The sequence below is a fragment of the Sander vitreus genome, chromosome 4 (genome assembly GCF_031162955.1).
Source record: "Sander vitreus isolate 19-12246 chromosome 4, sanVit1, whole genome shotgun sequence".
Lineage (NCBI taxonomy): Eukaryota > Metazoa > Chordata > Actinopteri > Perciformes > Percidae > Sander > Sander vitreus.
Window position 1 is genome coordinate 7726750 of NC_135858.1, and position 19545 is coordinate 7746294.

General features: G+C 39.5%; 1 protein-coding gene across 34 annotated transcripts in view; it reads right to left on the bottom strand.

Moving 5' to 3' along the window:
- The window catches only part of cast (calpastatin), a 44832-nt gene that overhangs the window by 22883 nt on the left and 2404 nt on the right, over window positions 1-19545 (bottom strand). For 13 of the 34 annotated variants that reach the window (XM_078247969.1, XM_078247981.1, XM_078247977.1 and 10 more), the window contains exon 1: window positions 14163-14327. The exons of 7 other annotated variants lie outside the window; for them this stretch is intronic. In XM_078247969.1, coding sequence (XP_078104095.1) covers window positions 14163-14237 — 75 coding nt within the window. In that variant the 5' untranslated portion in view covers window positions 14238-14327. 14 more of the 34 variants (XM_078247998.1, XM_078247993.1, XM_078247988.1 and 11 more) reach the window with 4 other exon arrangements.

Sequence of the window (19545 nt, forward strand, 5' to 3'; positions counted from 1 at the left end):
CATACACTTTTCTTTTCTGTCTAAAGGAAAGTCCTCACTCACTTCGACAGAACAATTACAAAACTGATATTTCTTTACAATGTAAAGGAGAGAGGGGAACTAAAAATGTATGTCATATCCGCGGCTATAAATGTACCAATCGCTGCAGTGATGTCTTTTGCCCTGTTTAAATCAGTTGGAGATTGCTGCTTAAATGCTGCGGGGATAGTTTGTAGTGTGTGTGTTGCTTCTTGTTTTCGTCTAGTTCCAGTTATTGACACACTGAGGTGATATCGGCGTAAATGAGTCGACATGTTTGTAGTATTCCCACTGGTGTAGCCTATTCTCGCGTAGCAGATGCAACATACTGTTGTTTTTTTTTAATCCACCACTCTCTTGCCATCACCCTCATAACTTAGAGGGAAACCAAAGTGGCTCCAAACGCCAGACCTGTTGGTTATTGGAGGATCTTCTAATTCTGGTCTGGTAATATTTGCATTAACATTACTAGCCATATTACAATAAGCTAGTTCAGCGTAGCATGCCTGACCGTGGAGTGTTTTTCTTTGGGAGTGGGAGGGGCAGACAGCACATTGCCTGTTATGTGGTTTGGGCTGCCTTGTTGAGTGCAGCAAACAGTTAAATGCTACTTCAAATGTTTAAAATCCATGACTTAATTAATTTATTATTATAGTATAATTTTTCAGGGAATTATGCATGACTGATATTTTTAAAAACATATTTAAAGAAATCTCATGTACCCCCTTCAGTACTCCAAAGTACCCCTAGGGGTACACGTACTCCCATTTGAGAAACACTGCACTAGAGGGACTTCCAACATCAGCCTGGCCTTGAAGGGGACCTACGTCACGGCGCATTGCATTTCTGGCACGCCGCTCTCCGTTTACATTATTTTCCACCACGCACACAACAACAAACACAAATCAACAGAGAACTCTGTAATGAAACATTATCTAACAAGTGTAGTGAAGCGGCTCTGTGGTAAAGGTTAACGGTGCTCGGTTAGCACAATGACATCATGTTAGAAAGCACAGCCGAAATGATTTGTCATAAAGTAACAATATTGTTAGCCACGATGCTAACGGCATTGATAACTAAGCCAAACGGTGCGGTCACTACTATTTTGGTGATTTATAAGCAACCTGTTTCTTGCAGATTGTCACATTACTGAGAATACAGCTGTTAGAAGGTAATATATGAAGTCGAAGCTAACTCTTGACAGTAGGGCAGCTAACATTAACAGCTGTCTCCATGAAGCTCCCGATAACTTGCGACGTAGTTAGGTAACAAGAACGAGCTAACTATTGATAACATTTGGCTCGGTGGATGTCGATTTTAAAGTCATGTTAAAACTATTTTCCACCCTTCTTCTGATTTCCAGCCGCAGCCTGTCACTCCCCCCTGTACTAACGTTACTCGGCACGTTACGTTAGCTCACAATGCCTTGTGTTTCTCACTCTCGTAAATTAGCTAACGTTAGCCAACCTATTTATATAAAAAAAAAAATCCCATGTCTACGCACCTATAAGCCTCTGAGTGAGTTAACCTGTTAAGCCGTTTTACAGTTACACTGAGCTGGCAGGATGGAGGGTAAAGCCAGGTTATATGTCTGTGAATGACTACAGTGAGTGAAGGTTAACAGATGAACAAGAGACGGGACAAGACACAGAGAGACAGAGCGCTCTCTCCGACGGTTCAGAGTGGTGTAATTCACAATATTGTGAATTACACCACTCTGAACCGTCGGCAATCTAGGACTTCTGATTTGGAAATGATCGCAACTGATTACTGTACATTTAACACAACTAAAGGTCATAACCCAGCTCAGGATTAGCACATATGCGCAGTAGCCTATTACAACTGATGCAGTAGAAGGAGTGAGAGGACCAATATTACAGCAAATAAATAATAATCAACATACCCCTACCTGTCCTATATTACTTCCTTTTTTCTCTTTTGACATGTTTTTTCTGTTTAGAAATAATTATTATCCAACTGACTGTTGGAGGGTCAACATAATGCTGTTTAGAGAGAGGAAGTGGCACAAAGGAGGAAGTGAGGTCACAAGCAGCTAGGGTATCCCATGTCATGTTGCATCTGTTACTGCAGGAAATGTTTATTAATGCACATGCTAAGTTACCACAAAAAATAACTGAAAGAAAGGAAGGAAGAAGAGTTGTGCTGCATGCTGGGTGGTAATGCATGTGTTTTGGAGGTTAAACTTGTATGTGAAACAAAAATCTACCAGCTAAGATATTTTCATTACAAAATTATGAAACTAATGTTGGAAATGTTTTAAATTATGGACCATCAAGTCTCACATCGGAACACTGTGTGATCACACTTGTCCTGGATAATGCTCAAATTCTGATAGTGGTGCTATTATACACAAATTTCAGTATTAATACCAAAACATTACTTCTGTTGATACCTTAAATTGATGATATAAACATGTGTTTCTACAAGAAGTTTTTTACTGTTTTCATTTGAAGCAATAGTGCGACATAGGAATCATAGGAAATGCTGCTTTCTTTTTTGCTTTCTTGCTGAGAGTTAGATGAGATGATTGTTACCACTCTCATGTCTGTACGGTAAATATGAAGCCACAGCTGGCAGCCGGTTAGCTTAACTTAGCATAAAGACTGGAAACAGGGGGAAACGGATAGCCTGGCTACCCTGCTATGGGTACAACATCGACATAATTTAAAGATACACTGAAGAAGTAATTTCATTTGATTAAAGGGCTTGTGGTCACAGTGGTGTGTTACCTTCTTGTCATAACATGTCAGATTACTCATCGGAAATTACATCATGTCCCTGTGACCAAATGAATGACGTCATTACTTACTGTGCTCTATACTTTACCTTTACAGAAAAGCTCTTAAAGACCATTTCCGAACTTAATTCGGAACTTGTCACACATTTTAAATGTATCTGTTGAAATCAAAGGAAGTTGGCCAAGAAGATTTGATGACTTATTTGCCTTGTAGTCATATGAGAGCATGCAGCCCACAAACAAAGTGCAACACCAAACCATGGACGCATGTGTTTACCTGCTGATCTCAAGGTAATGTGACATCGCTTTTTTGCTCTTTGACCCCCTTGCATTAATTAGCATCCACATGCATTTGCATAACCATCAGTGTAGTCTCGCTTTGCCAGACCTTCCTCCACAGCGCTGGGGAGGAGGGTCTGGCTAGTCCACAGAGCATTCCGGGATGGGAGAAAAACGTGCTCTGGTTTAGTGGCATGTCTTTAAACCAATGACAATCGTCATGGGCGGCCCTTAGCCCCGGTGCCTCTGTAAAATAGCCTCAGGAAGGAACTTGTTTTGGTGGAACAATGTATACGTTCAAAAGTAGTTTTAATCGTGCAACAGAAAACTCAGATTGGACAGATAGTCTAGCTAGCTGTCTGGATTTACCCTGCAGAGATGTGTGGATTAGTTAACCATAGTTCTCATAAATCCACCGGAGTTTAAAATTCCGGCGGCAACGGAGCAATCCCGGAAGTGGAAGTTCGTGGATATAGACTTCCATCAGTGAGGAGATCTATTTTGAAATAAAACAAACAAAAACTTCTCCCCCGAGGCTTGGTCTGAGATCAAAACCTTTGCCCCACCAGCCCTGCCTTCAGATGCCAGTTAACAAAATCAAGCAAAGCAAATCATCCAGATATACTTTTCCAATAGGCAAACAATTATTTAATTCACAGCCTATTAGGGAAACAATGCACTGTATAACAGACAGAAGGGGCACTACATAGTGTGTTTACAAGATGACTCAAATTATCAAATTATAAAAATGATCAATAATACATACATTTGGAACAAAGTTTTCTCAGAGAAAAGAAGAAAATGTATATGATATGCCTATACACATTATTTGCATAACGGCAAGAAAAGTAAACTGTAAGCAAGTTTAAGTTAAGCATTTATTATCTACTCCTTCACTCGTCAATGCGGTTCAGTTGTATGTCTAAAGCTAAAGCAGAGGTTTGTTATTACAACAAACTGAACTCTGTGCTCACCTGAGACAAACACTTTGCATGCTTTCTGTGTGCTGCTGTAACCCCAAACTGCAGCATTCCTACATTCCTCATGCAGGCGGTTCTCTGCTAGATAACAGACTGTCCATCCACTGACACAATACAAACAGCACACATACAGTGCAAGCTAAAGTGTTTAGCACATGCCTTACATATTATATGTTATTATGCTTTCATCACCTCAGGGAGAATTAAAAAATGAATCTAAAGTCTGGCCCTACCACCAGGTTACGCCTCTGACCTGTAACATTTGTTACAATACCTGAATTTAGGTACAGATACCTATACGACTAGTGTTTTCCTACAAAAAACCTGTTTTCATTTAACAAAAGAAGCCAAAGTTCTGAACTTATCCAATGCTCAATGATGTAACACAACATACACAACCTTAGCCTAAAAAAAGTACAAAAGTAAACAAGGCAATAACTCTTATCAAAAATTCAATATCCGCTTTCGTTACTTCACTATTTTTCCGACACTTGGTTCTACGGACACATTTAGGTTTGTACCAAAAAAGTCATGAGGTTTGATAAGCAGCCCTACCCATGAGGCTTAGCCATGCAGTAGCTGTGCTATCAAAATGTCATGCTAGCTGCAGCGTTAGTTGATGCATTCTAATAGCATAAACTGTTTAAACGAAAACAGGGGTCAGATTGAGTTAGTAAGTGCATTAATAAATACCAACTGACCATTGAATTTGGACAGAAAATCATTAAGCCTCCGTCATCATCTTTAGCTTTCCACAGAAACCCACATTAGGGGAACAGAAGCTAGCCCCAAATAGTATGTGACTTTGGCTTTGATTTACACAGCATGACTTTTCTCACACCGCCAAGATGAGTAGCCATACATGGGGTGGACAAAGTAACAGAAACACCTTACGAAGCAAATGTTACCTTTATGATGCTATTACAGTGTTGCTGACACTGTAATTCAATACTGCAGATTGTGATGTCACTATGCTATGCAGCATTGCTCAGTGTTCCTATTATTCTGTCCAGCCCTGGACACAGACAAAATAAACGTGTGCAAACAGTAGACATTTTACACAGTTGTACCTGGTAGAAATTTTGTCGGGGTAAGGGAAGGGGCCGATAGTTGCCGTGTATCTGTTTTATAAAGGGACATATAAACAGCTGTTAAACAGAAGATCACAGCTGACAGACAAGAAAGAACCAGGGCAGTTGTAGACTGAAACATATAAGCACTATGATACATGTGAACACATACACTTAACCATATATGCACAGAGAGCCTGACATTACAAGTCACCAGGATTTTAAGTCCATGTCGGGCTCATATAGATCTACAAAGAAGCAAGTGATCAAACAGTTTATGGGACTGACAGCAAGAGGGAATTCTGTTCTCAAAACAGCTGCAACCTCCGATCATCAAAACCCGAAAAGCCACACAGGCAAGTTTTAAAAATCTGACAGTGAGACATAAATCCTAAAAACCAAAACTCACTTTATTTGAGGTGCTTGACCATATTTCCATGGTGAGACACATGATGACACATACACTCATACAATCTGCATGCTCATAGACTAAAGCCACAGAGCTTTGGCTTTTGTAGCAGCAACCAGTGAGGACAACACTGACTGACGTAGTTGGGGACAGGACACTGATATGAACATCATGGTCATTCTGGGAGAGCTGTGGTACGTGTGATCAAAATAGACAAGATTTGAGAGTGTGGATGATGGCAGGAGAGTGCCATTTGAAACCACTGCTCATTTCAAACTGGCACTCATGCAGTTTGACACATCATCTCGATGTGCTCAAGGTTTTCCGCTTGAATCCTTGTCCGGTTTTAGATGGCTACGATGCCTGCACGTTCGATAAACCTCAGACCATCCGGGGACCTGCTCTCTGCATGACGCATTTAACTCACTAAGTATTTGTTCTGTCAGAAGTAAAGAAACAATGCAGTATATCCAGGCATTACCTAGCAACAGCTTTCAAAGCAGTAGCTTGTGCCTGTAATGAAAACTGATGACTAATGCTGGGCCCCACCCAACAAGCCACAGACATGTAGACATAAAAATATGGCTGAAAGCAGCTTCGTAGCTTGTGCTACGATTTCAGTATAGCACTGGCAACATGACTAAATGGTCAGTAGTGACAATACGGATCACGTCAGTGTTACAAGGAAAGAATGTGGAGCAGAAGTGTAAAAGTACCAACGAAGCTAACTGCTGTCGTCTGACTGAAGTTCCAGTGCAGAGCTGCATGAAGAATGAATATTATTGTTGTAGGGAAGAGCTTATGTTGAGCAAACAGACAGCTGGATAAACTCAAGATTGATGTCATTAGTCACACCTACTGTTATATGCTACTTGTGCAAACATTGTGCTGTAAATACGCATTACAGTCACATGAAAGACAGGAGAGAAAGAAAAAAAAATTTAACAGCACTGTACTGGTTTCATGTATTAGTTTATCACATTGTACTCTGCTTCATTCCGTGCAGGGTGAATATATGTTACTTCTCTCTGTTTGGTTTTCATTCATCAGCTTTTTATTGCAAACTAACATGCATTGTTGCAACTAAGAATCAAGAGGAGAAGCACATGCAATGATCTTCTATTTCACAGCATTTGTTCTATATTTGTCCATCATGTTCACACTGACGCACATACTTTTTTTTTTAAATCAACAATAACCAGCAAACCCTAGTTTATAGAAGTCTGGATACCGTTAGATAATTTTGTTTAAAGCCCCATTAGCAGTTGTTGTCAAATCGTGATGCCGTATTAATTATTATTAAACATTAGTGCAGTGCACTCATAATATATACAAATGATTATTTATTGTTTATTTCGTTGTTACTTTGGCGACAACTGCTCTCTGGGTCCATAAAATGATACCACTAACACAGTAATCTTCAGTCCTCTGCCAACTTTTCTTAACTTGACATGCGAAAGGCAGCTAACCTGATCACCACAAACTAATCTCACACAAACACAACATGGCAAACTGCTGTTCGATGCCAACACATGAACGATAAGCCTCCAACCGTCTGATCGTAACCACAGCAGTATTTCGACAGGTATCAGTCAGACAGGAAGCCCTTCCACACACACAGACATTTACAAAAGAGCGAGCATGAAGGGGAAATGCAGTCCAGATACATACCATAAGTCTGATTGTGAGTGTGTTTCCTCTATATATGTATGCTGCTGTGTATACTACCAAGATGCTCTCTTGAGGCTGGTACACCTTAGATTCCCGCCGTGGAAACACTGTATGTCAAGCACACGCACATTCATACACACACATGTAAACACACATATAGAAAAACTTGCTGCTCCACCTTCATGAAAGGGTCACAACAAGCCTGTGCTGCTCTGGCTCCACCTTCTCAGTCACAAGGCAGCAGAGCAGGCTCAGTCAGATTGGACAGTCGGACACACAAAGACCCACCCACTGCTCACTGCCTGCCAGGAAAAATAAATAAGTCTGCTTTAGGGAAACTTTGGGCTGGGTCGGGGCAGGCTTTGAGAGGAGGGATGTTGCAGTACGATAACAGACAAGATGGCCTACACTTAGGTATTCACAGGAACAGTTATAGGGAGAGTTGAATGATGAAGCTGTGATGATGAGGCAGAAGTGGATTTGCTGCAGGAGTCTTGTTTGGCAGAGTCTGGGTGTGCCTGAGATACTCACTGCTTAGGAATCTAGACTGCAGAGTCAGAGTGTGTGTGTGTGTGTGTGTGTGTGTGTGTGTGTGTGTGTGTGTGTGTGTGTGTGTGTGTGTGTGTGAAGAGAGGGGGTGGGATCGTCCCACATTGTCCAATCCACACCAGAAGACAGACGGAGCAGAGAAAAAGAAAAACTGTAAATTAAAGAAATACACAATTGGGCAGAAAACATTCAGACATGTTTTCTCTTGCCTTTCACAACTTTTTAAAGTAGCCCCTGAACCAAGGAACAGACAGGAAAAGCAGCTTCTGGACAGCAGCTAGAGGTTACATAAGAATTTTAGAAACACAGCACGGGTACCTTTACCCTCTAAACACACACACACTTTCAGCAATGATTAGTTGATAGTTTAGCATATGCTTAAATGAATCCAGACACTAACTACTTTTCAGATTAAGCACAAAATATGTCAAACATGTTAAAGGGTGAGGTTTCTGGAGAACAGCACCCCCCTGTGTCTAAAATACTCATAGCACTTAGATAAAAATAAATAGAGTGTTGTCCGAACGTCATCTGAAACTGCTCTGTGGGCTCACTTTTTCTGCCAACTTGTGTATCACGTCTGTTGTATTATGCTGAATGGACACTATGGACACTGCCATAACTAATGCAAAGCAAATGAACAATTTGAATATTACTAAAACTGTCCAAGGTTAAAAAAACAAAGAGAAGAAAAAACGTTTCAGTGTTGTTTGGTGTTATTTGCTCTGTGTTTAGCAAAGAATTTGGCATGACATTTATTATTTACGTCACCCCACATTGAACTGTTAAGAACCATATTTATTTTCTTGGAAGCATTTCTGAACATAAATTAGGGCTGGGCAATATATTGATTTTATATCGATATGTGACAAGATATTGTCTTCGATTTTGGATATTGTAATATCATAATATGACATAAGTGCTGTCTTTTCCTGATTTTATGAGTTGCATTACAGTAAACTGATGTCATTTTCTGAACTTACCAGACTGTTCCATCTGTTCTATTAGTTGCCTTTACCCACTTAATCAGTATATCCACATTACTGATGATTATTTATCACAAATCTCATTGTGTAAATATTTTGGGAGAGCAGCACTTGTCAACCGTACAATATCTTTGCAATATCGATATCGAAGTATTTGGTCAAAAATATTGTGATATTAGATTTTCTCCATAACGCCCAGCCCTAACATAAATAAACTTGCTTTAAAGGGTAACTACGATTTTTCCACCTGGACCCTGTTTTCTTATGTTTTTGTGTCTAAGTGACTGATGGGCACAACAATCTGACATTGGTCCAGTATTAAGCGAGATCGCTGCAGTCAGTAGCGGCAAAACAAGCTACAATGTAAGTTAATAGGGCAATTGTCCAGCTTCTATTTACCTTCACAAAAGTGCTTGTTTTGCCACTGACAGGCTCAGATTAATATTCTAAGTGTCTGACAGCATTATGGAAAGGATCCCTTCAGAGATAGACCTTTAAAACCTTTCTGTTTTACCAGACACCGCTCTGAAGTCGCTAGCCCTAAACCCACCAGACTACATTTAAAAAAGCAATACTTTTAGCGTGTATAGAGCCAACATACTTTTACATGTAAATCGGTAAACTATGTGTATATATCAAACAAAACTAGAGTTGTAATGGTTGTAAAAGTGGAAAGACGAACGAAAACGGCTTTTCATAGTTTTATTTAGTTTCTGTCGACTTTGAATGAAGTGTATTTTACAATACTTAAATTACTGTTTGTTTCTAAATTCATCTAAATTGCCCTCTTTATTAAAAGGGCAGGTAGGCAAATATGCTCAACGTGTTGCACAATCCCTGCCCTGGCATCTCCATGGCAGAAATGTGTGTCTGTTGTGGAACCGTTCAAAATAAACTTTTCTAACAGCTTTGCCTTGACGGACTCCATAAACACAACAGAGCCTTCCCCTTTGCTTTTGTGTCTTTGACTCTGTGAGTGTTTATGTGTGTGCGACAGAGCTGGCATGTTTTATGCATGCCTATACTAGATCCAAACGCCTTACTTGGTAACCCCTGGTAACACTTATCTTTGTTGACAACTAATGAGCTTATGCAGACCGTGCGCACCCACCCATCCAGGCAAATTGGCCTATCAGAGCTGGGAACGGGGGGGGGGGATTCTACTCTGAATCTCTGATTCTGGTTTTAGGAGCTCACAGGAAAAGTGGGAGGCTGTAACATATCATGTTTCTTAAACTAAGTCTGTGGGAAAATACAGGACTGGTGTTGTATACTTTTGCTGGCAAGAGATCCCAATGAAAACATTTCACATTGAAACCATACTGGTAGAACTTAGAGGGATAGAGGCGTGTTTTACTGTTTTGCCAAAAAGTTCTGGAGGTTATAAAAGAGTGTGTGAATCCGTAAAAAGAACAGTACCTGCCAGAAGGAATACTGTATGTGCAATAAATCTAAATAATTGTAATCGCGATTACGATTCGGCTCTTAATGATAAAAAAACAGAGTAATCGCAAAACTCGATTATTTTGCACATTACGTTTTGCAAGTAAACTCTTATTTCGTCTTGTGTTCTGAATGGAGAAAAAAAATGTTCAAAATGGAAAAGTATTAAGGGACATTTTACAGTTCAAGATGTTTTTACTGTTGATTTGTTTAACTGTTTCACTGTTTAAGTTCAATAAATGCAACATCTTTCCAAAAGACAATGAGTATTCGTGTTTACTAGTTTGACTAAAAACACTGGAAAGTATCCATCTAATCTCACACACATAGCTTCAGGATACCAGTCAATGATTGCATATATTTTCCTTGAAATGAAGTTAATGTATTCCGTTTCATCTATTGAATTTTTGAAATGCAATACAACTGTCTGCGTCAAACTAATAGTAACTTTCTATCACAAGCCACATTTACTCAAATATTATTACTCCTATAAGGGATGTTCCTATATCCAAATTCCATATTTGGTGAAACATAAATCATGCATTTTATTAAAATATTTGTCCTTTCTCACTTACTTTGGTATTACTTGGTTTAGTCTACCAAAAACACAAACCAAACCAGCGCTTTAGCACTCATCAGATATTCTTTGCATCACTGTTGAGGATTGCAGAGCAAACAATAGTGTTATTGTCTGATGTGTGTTGTTCCCATTGTCTGGTTATCCACTCTGTGTAAATCAGCTTGTTTGAGATAAGGATCCCATTACTTGAATTTTTTTAAATTTTTGTTAAGGGTGCCATATCACTGTGTCGTAATGCATTTTAAGGTGCAGGCTATTGACTTGTGGTGCATTCAAGAGTGGTTGAAATGCTTGGAAATCTAAGATAGGAGAGTTGGCTGTTGAACAGCACTGCCTGTATCGCAAAGCTGAAATCAAAATCAAACCCAGAGAACACATATGGGCCATGAGAAAAGGGATAATGTAAATGTTACAGCTCCGTTCAATAGAAATCATTTCTTTTTAATTAATACATTTGATTGTAAAGTAGTGACTTCAGTGCATCAATATCAAAAAGAGTGACCCCTGTGAAACTCTATTCTCCCCCCCCCCACTTAACAGTAACCTATAGCTGCATGGCATGTCCATGTACCATCTCTAAATTTAGCACAGCACTTTCCTCCTGGTCCTCCTGACCCACATTTCATCACACCATAAACACACAAAAACTAGACCCTTTCTCTACTAACCTACAGTATCATTTAGATAATGCCTATGTCTTAAATTTGCGGAGAAATCAACGCCAAACTCTTTGCCTAACATTGAAGTATAGAACAGAATACATCTTTAGAGCACAAGAACTAAAATAACATCAATATATAGTTGGGAATAGTTATCAACTTCAGCTTTCCACTTCCATGTGCGTATGTGAAGCAATACTAAGAATCCAAATCATTATATCACATTACAATTTCCAGTTAACGTCAGTCTGCTGGGTCTTCCATGACATCGTCTTACTTGTTGGGACAAACATTACTGTATGTGGCTACGAGCACCAGCTTTTCCTCGAGCATGGTAGATGTAAACAGACAGCGGAACACATGTTCAGAGAGAGTTTTGTGCTGAACAACGTCTCGCTAAAGCACATTCTCAGGTTAGCCCAGAGGCCTGGAAACTCTCCCCGAGTTGCTTTTATATAACTGACGTGACAAAAGCAGTCAACTCAAGCCAAACTGACATTGAAGTGAGAAATCTGACGAGTCGTGACGAGTCCTAGGAAATATCTCACAGGCTTCCAATGGGATAGAAAACAATATTTAAAAACACATCTAACAGGAAATGGAAGGCTAATATTTAGCTGTGCAGGATATGTGTCAACAAAAATGTCTGTGTATTTATGCTCATGAACACAACCTGCTTTCGCTCTCTTTCTTCCACAAACACATCACAAGAACTTAATACATAACGCAATGTAATGAAGCATCTCATCAATACAGCTGATGTCTTCCTGCCTTTAGAAACATTTTATTTTTTAGCTTTGCACGCAAGTGGCTCCAAATAGCAGTGAGAGTTCTAGTAAATGGCTGTGGATGACATTTGAACTTCAGCATCCAGACACCTTGTGACATGATGCACATCACACAGGCTCCAGGTGGTCTGTGGTGATTTATATCAATTTTGGATATGTTGTTTCCTGCACACTATGTTGTACTGAAGCGCAACTTTGTGCTTTAGGCTGATACAATAAAACCAACCAGTGTTAGAACCTGTTTCAAACTCTGTTCTTATATACAATTTAGAGGTACTTTACTTGAGTATTTCCATTTTATGTTAATTTATAATTCTAGTTCACTATTAGTCAGTGTTTTTTGACTGCTATCCTTACTAGTTTATTTTGCCCATTAAGATTTTACAAACAAAACCTGTAAAGACCTAGCAGTATGTAAAGTAGTTAGAATCAGTTCCAACGGCAACAATAAAATACTGCTTACACGTACAATTATCACAATACACCAATGATATAATAATAATAATAATAATAATAATAATAATAATAATAATAATAATAATAATAATAATATTATAAAGCTGCAGATTCGGGTGACACCTGTCACATTGTCATATTGTTATTATAAAAAATATCTATTATAGCTGCTTTAAGTAAGTCATTTTGAATTCTGAATGTGCAATTGTTACCCGTAATGGAGTAATTTAACACTGTGGTATTTTTACTTTAAAAACATTAAAACTCTATTAAAACAGTGCTACTGTACTTACAATATTGCTTAGTGTAGAGGTATTAAAAATATTGTTCTCAGTAGGTTTTGAAAAATGCTGTTCATGATGCACATTAGAAATCAATTACAAATCAACTGCACTAGTGTTGAAATAGTCAGTGGTATCACAGAATGCAAACACCGTGTCAAACCACTCAGCTTGTCTGTTTGCTATGTCTATTATCTTCTTGTCATTTTTAGACTTTGTGCTGCATGTCCAGTCAAGATATCTTTTCTCAGTGGCCATTTCCTGTTGGTCTAAGACTGAAGACAGTGAGTTGTGGGGGAAGCAGAATTTTTGGCCCAAAACACAACACAGAAAACCTTCCGACTAAAGATCTGAAGGCTATCTGTGTGCAGTCCTCCTCCAAGGAAACATATTAACCTTTAACACGTGACTCAGAGCAAACTAACACAGCCCTGATAACAAAGTACTGACATCAGGAGAACCAATGTAGACCTGTCATATTTCACAGTCGCTTTGTCTGCACGACATGTAAAAATGTAACAAAAGATAATGGCACTGATGTTACAGGATATGACCTACAGAACATCAAAATTCCAAGTTGTGCAAAGAAAAAAAAGAACACTAAGCTTATTCCAGCTACACACCCTTTCATATTGCTTCATCTGCCACTGCAGACTATCACGGGAGAATGCTATTTGGGCGAGACCTACAATTTTAAAACCCCTGTCCTGAAAAATACCAAACTTAGTGTTTATCTTCAATAAATGCAGGACACCTGTCTCTTTTAATAACCATCACTAACAGGGGTCTATCAATTTTCCCTGTGGATGGTACTTGTAGCAACAGGTAGCAAACAATGCAGGCCTTGTCCCAGCCTTGGTTTTATTATACTACTACAAAACTCACACTGTGGTTCTGAACTCGCACAGGCTGTCCTGGAGCCTCACATTCCAGCAGAGAGAGGGAGAGAGGGGGGGGGAGAGAGAGAGAGAGAGAGAGTTGTCTGACTTGGATTGGAGACAGTTTTCCTCATGCGTTTCCCTTATAAATAGTAACAGACATACAACACACAAACATACAGGACAACCTGGACTAACTAAACAACAACTGCAAACAGAGCATTAATACATGAAGCTTGATACTTTCAAGCTGACTTACATTTACAAAACACACGTGGATACTTTTAGATTAGTTGCTCATCACAAAACCATGGCACAAGCACACACACATAGACACGCACACACATTTGCACACACCTGCTCCTCCACGGACACATCCTGCAGAGCCTGGCCGTCCCGTGGGCCTCGGATCCAGCTCAATATCTGGCCCATGTTGGCTGAAAGTGCCTACGAGCGTGTGTGTTATGTGTGAGTGTATGTCTGTCGGCCTCTGCCTTGTCTGACGGTTTGCAGCATTTTTCCAACTCACAGGGAGAGAGAGCGAGAGAGAGAGAGAGAGAGGGGGAGGACGAAGGGACCAAAGGGGGGCGTGGTCCGGGAGCAGAGAGGGCAGTGGAGGAAAGGCTCAGATGTGGAAGTCACAAGAGGCTGGGCCATAACTCTCTGGGCTATAAAGGGAAGCGACCTGACCATGGACTGACACCCACCTGATAAGGGGCAACATCTGAGCTGCTTTCAACACACACACACACACACACACACACACACGTAAAACTATGCAACTTTTTAGAGCCACTTATCAACAAGCACACACCCAGATTTATGATGATATATAGTCATTGAGCACACACAGGCATAGAGACACATGCATGCTTATATACACACAGCAATAAAAGATTGTGCAACCACCCTGGCTGCCTAATTGCCTATGAGAATAAAGGGAGGGGCCAGAGTTTTATTACATCTGCGTCAACTATCTGAGACAACTTTCAACTTTATCTTATATTGACGTCATCACCTCTCGAGGATAACCGCAGGGAATTATAATGATTTAACCCTGGTTATTTCAACATGTGGTCACCAGGTGAGAACTATCAATATAGACAATGGCTGTGCCAATGAAAGACTATCTATCTGTGGCAAATTATATCATGATTCCGTGCATCAAAACAGCTAGGACGGAAGCAAATTTATTTGTGAAACCAGAATGTAGGGAGTGTTTCTATAGAACACATGACTAATACATTTACTGAAGCTTAAGACATGGGTGTTGGCTTTCTTTCACCTTTCACCTTCACTTCCATACTTTTTGAGGGGTGGAGTTGAAACGGGTCACATGCCTATTTTCACAAATAAGAGGAAAGTTTTATTTTGATTCAATGGTGGTTTGCAGTTTTACAGGGCTTTTGTAATGTAAACACTAGAGCGCTGCTTACTGTGCTCCAAGGCTGCAACACAAGTGCCTGGCCGCTTCGGAAACCAAAACGTGCGCATATTAAATCGGGAAGCGATGATCGGATTTGAAACCAAATCCTCTAAACGATTCCAATAAAGAAACAATTCTACTGGAATCGTAATTTTTGAAACGATTCCAAGTAAGAACCGGTTCTCGATGCCCAATCCTATCTACACTACCAAAAACATGAATACAGTGTGTATGTGGGAGAAAAGTATATTCAGGTGTATCCAAAGCCATTACTTTGCTGCCATTGTTTTCATGTCATTTACAAGAGGCAATGCAAGTGCAAAGTGCAATTCCAGTAATCGTATTGAGCCTTTTTCTCCTACCTATGACTTGGGTGTATTGCACATCCCTTTGAGCAGTTCTTGGGTGGGGTGTGTTGACAATACAGTCTTTGAGTGAGTCACTGTTATGAAATCAGCCTTTCACTTGTGTTTCAGTAGCACACCTCAGCAAAACATGAAAATAATGTACGGTCCTATTTGAGTTTAAACCAACCAGACATGAAACTCCTGTTGTTGGACAGGTTGAATGGTCACTAAAACTACCCTCCTTGTTGCATGCGACATAAAAGGGTTTAAGGATGCCAAATTTAATTCAACCTGTAACATCACTGTAAGTGCAATACTGAATACACTGAATGGCAAGAAATCACATCCCTCTTAGATTTCTTCCAGAATTAAGACATATACACATAATTTAATACTAGCAGACACGGATGATTAAAGACTATTAAAACACACCAGAGGGCCGATCTGTTGTGCTGATTAAATATGAAAATCTGCTGATACATAACTGTTTGTTAAGGAAAAGCTCAGGAGCAGCACAACTCATTTTACATACGTGAAGAATGTTCGGGAGACTTTGATGACTTACACAGGAGCATTTAATGAACATTCAATTGAGGAGAGAATTAAGAAGGCAGTACAGTATAACCACGATGTGTTATTGTGCAGTGCTGTCCCAACTCTCTGAAGTTCCTGTCCTCCTGAAGGTGTATTTAAACTCATGCTGGAGGTGTTCACTTTAGGTGAGGTAAACAAAGATATTGCATGCGCCTAAACACAGATGCTTAAGCTTAGTTTAGCTCTCTCTCTCTCTCTCTCTCTCTCTCTCTCTCTCTCTCTCAAGTATGCTTAAATGTGGCAGGCCCACCGACCTCCAAAAGGAGATGAAACAAAACATTCCCGACCTAAGCTTTCCCTTTGTCTTATAATACCACAACATGGCGTTTCTGAAAATTCCACCATACTGTGGCAATAAAATTTCAATTGCATAGCAAATTCTGTAAATGCAAACCAAAGACAAATTTCTGCTTTTTTTGGACACAAAAAAGGAGACAATAAAGTATTTTCTATTGTATTCTATTTTCTATGCTATAATTAATCAAAAACTAGTAACTGTTGTGTATTTAGTAGAATATCATGTTATGGATTCCAGTCAGCCAGTGGGCAGTGGTTGTGACAGCTCATGGAGCCAATTAAGGTACTTTAGAACACTTAATGCACAATTTGCATCAAAAATCATTCTCGGAGCCATAACTCAGTCAAACTAAATATTATATATATTTATCCTGTGCTGTATACCTATGGACGTGCAGGCATAAATCAGGATCAGCAGTTCTCAGATCATCCACAGTGTCAGACTTTTAAAACCTCTGCTGCATTCCATCTGATAACCCAGTGTGTTTACACGGCAAAGGAATGTTGTCATACATGTTTGCTTTTCTATACCTTTTCTGTATCCGATGACTTAAAAAGATATACAGCCGCCGCACAGCCCTGCAGTATTACTACACGTTGCAATGTTCATGCACTTCTGCAAATGCTCAGGCTTGCACGTGTGTACGCATGCACACCCCCCGCATGCACACCCCCCCGCAGCATGGCACAATGCCTGTCAGGCAGACACACCTTTGCCAAAGTGCCAAATGACCCAGCCTGTAAAACTAGCTGGTGCGCCATGGGAAACCAACAAGCTATGTCTTGTACTGTAACCTCCCAAAGCCTAGTAGTAGGACTAGTATCACTTGTGTGACCTGTGTTGTGTGTTTCACCTGTGACTAAAGCTTATCAGATTTGCACAAAAAGATTCTGTTAAGTGACAGGAACAAGTGATAGTTGAAGCTAAACATTTAGAACAGGAGTGTTCCCTGAGATAGGGCTGCTTGGTTATGGAAAAAAATCATAATCACGATTAGTTTCGTCAATATTGAAATCACCATTATTTAACACGATTACTCATTGACTTTTGGAAAGATGTTGCATTTACAGTTAAACAAATCAATAGGGAAAACACCTTGAACTGTGAAATTTTCCTTTTTCCTTCCTTTCCCCGTTTCCTTTTTCACTTTTTTTTCATTCACAACACAAGACAAAATACGAGTTTACTTGCAAATCGTAATGTGCAAAATAATTGTTTTGATTGAAAATGAATGGAGGAAATGCCAGATGTTGTCATAAACATGTTTGCGAGTGCCAGTGCCAAATAAGTGCGTGTATGTATGTATGTATGTATGTATGTATGCTAAACTGGCCCTCTTCTTTATATTTAGACCCGTGTCATACTCTATAGTCAACACTATATCCACCACTGCACTTCAGACATCTACAAACTCTGCCCATCACCACCTCACACGCTGGGTCACCTACGCAGGCCCTTGTTCCCAGAGGGATTGCAGGGCTCGGCACAAACTAGACAGGCAGCGTATGATGCTTAACAACTCTGCAGCCATTTGCAGATACATAACTGTACATTTTTACAGAATTTTAAAAAGACATAAAAAAACAACAAAACATACATATACACTTTCTAGTAACAATACATGTGACTTTTAGTAAAGATAAAAGTATTTCAGGAATTTCGGAGTTTACTGCACCTCTTCAACAACAGAGTGAGCACAAATAGTTTTCTCGGGCGGCAGCTTTACATAAAAGCAGCTCTTACGATCGCTATGACAATTTTTTCGATACTTTTAACAACTTTCCTAAACTCTTAACGCACCAACAACACACAATTGGCAAAACAGTTCATTTCATGCTCAAAATCACACATTGAAAACTAAACTCCAACACTAATTTTCAAAATACAATAATACACTAATACAATACACTATGTCTACCAAAACAATGCAAACATGTCTCAAAATCAAATAATTCTTCCAAAACACTAACAGGAACATTTAGTCAATCATAGAACAATGTCATAAAAAACACTAACATCACATGGAATTACAGAAACTGCATTATTTGATATGTGTCAGGTCTGCCCTTATACAACAGACAATAGTATATTGTATTGATCATAGATTGTGTTTTGTACTGCAGTTTCTCTTGAAGCCTCTCTACATTTTTGTTTTGTTGTTGGGTTTTTTTAAGATTATTTTTTGGGGTTTTCCGCCTTTATTTGACAGGACAGCTAGTTGAAAAAGGGGAGAGAGAGAGAGGGAAGACATGCAGGAAATCGTCACAAATCGGACTTGAACCCTGGACCTCTGCGCCTGCTCTACCCACTGAACCAACCCGGCCACCATTTCATTTCTTTTGCTGCAGAGATTCAATACAAAGAAATTAATGACCCATCTCAGAGTAGCTTTATAGAATGTGCAGTTTATGAAAAAAAGGAGACAGAGAAAGAATTGTCCTGGTACTCCTCTTCCTCTCCCTCGTGAAGGCATTTTTCTTATTTTCTGTGTTCATCTACAGTATATTGTTCAAATAGGTCCTCTTTTACTGTACTACCATATGGTCATGCGATTGAAATAACCTCAACACCTGAGTGGTGTGTTTCCTAGAAGGGAATCAGCTGTGATTGATCTATTTGCATAACTTCAATCAGCTGTTTCTGTATAAAATCCAGGGGATAGATTTGTGTTTCAATTTACAATATGAGCAGCTGTTCACTTTCACTTTAGCCTTTAAGTTAGGTTTAGAACATGATGTTATCTGTTCTGACATACAGTGTGAAAGCATTTGCAAATTGGTCAGTAAAAATCCATTGTTTTGGTCTTGGTGGAGCTTGTGTGTAAAAGAAGTTCAAGCATTAGGAAAGTTGTTAAAAGTATTGAAAAAAAGTGGCATAGCGATCGTAAAAAACTGTATCTGATCAGCCAGCATTTGCAAGCTCAAGTGTGACTGCTCAGCAGGGGGAGACAAACACAAACGTTCCTTTACATATACACAGTATACTGCAATCCAGCATTGGCCTTTCACTTCAGAACTATATGCACACATCTACAGTGATGCAAGTAAGTCACAAAGTTGCTTACTTTTCTGACCT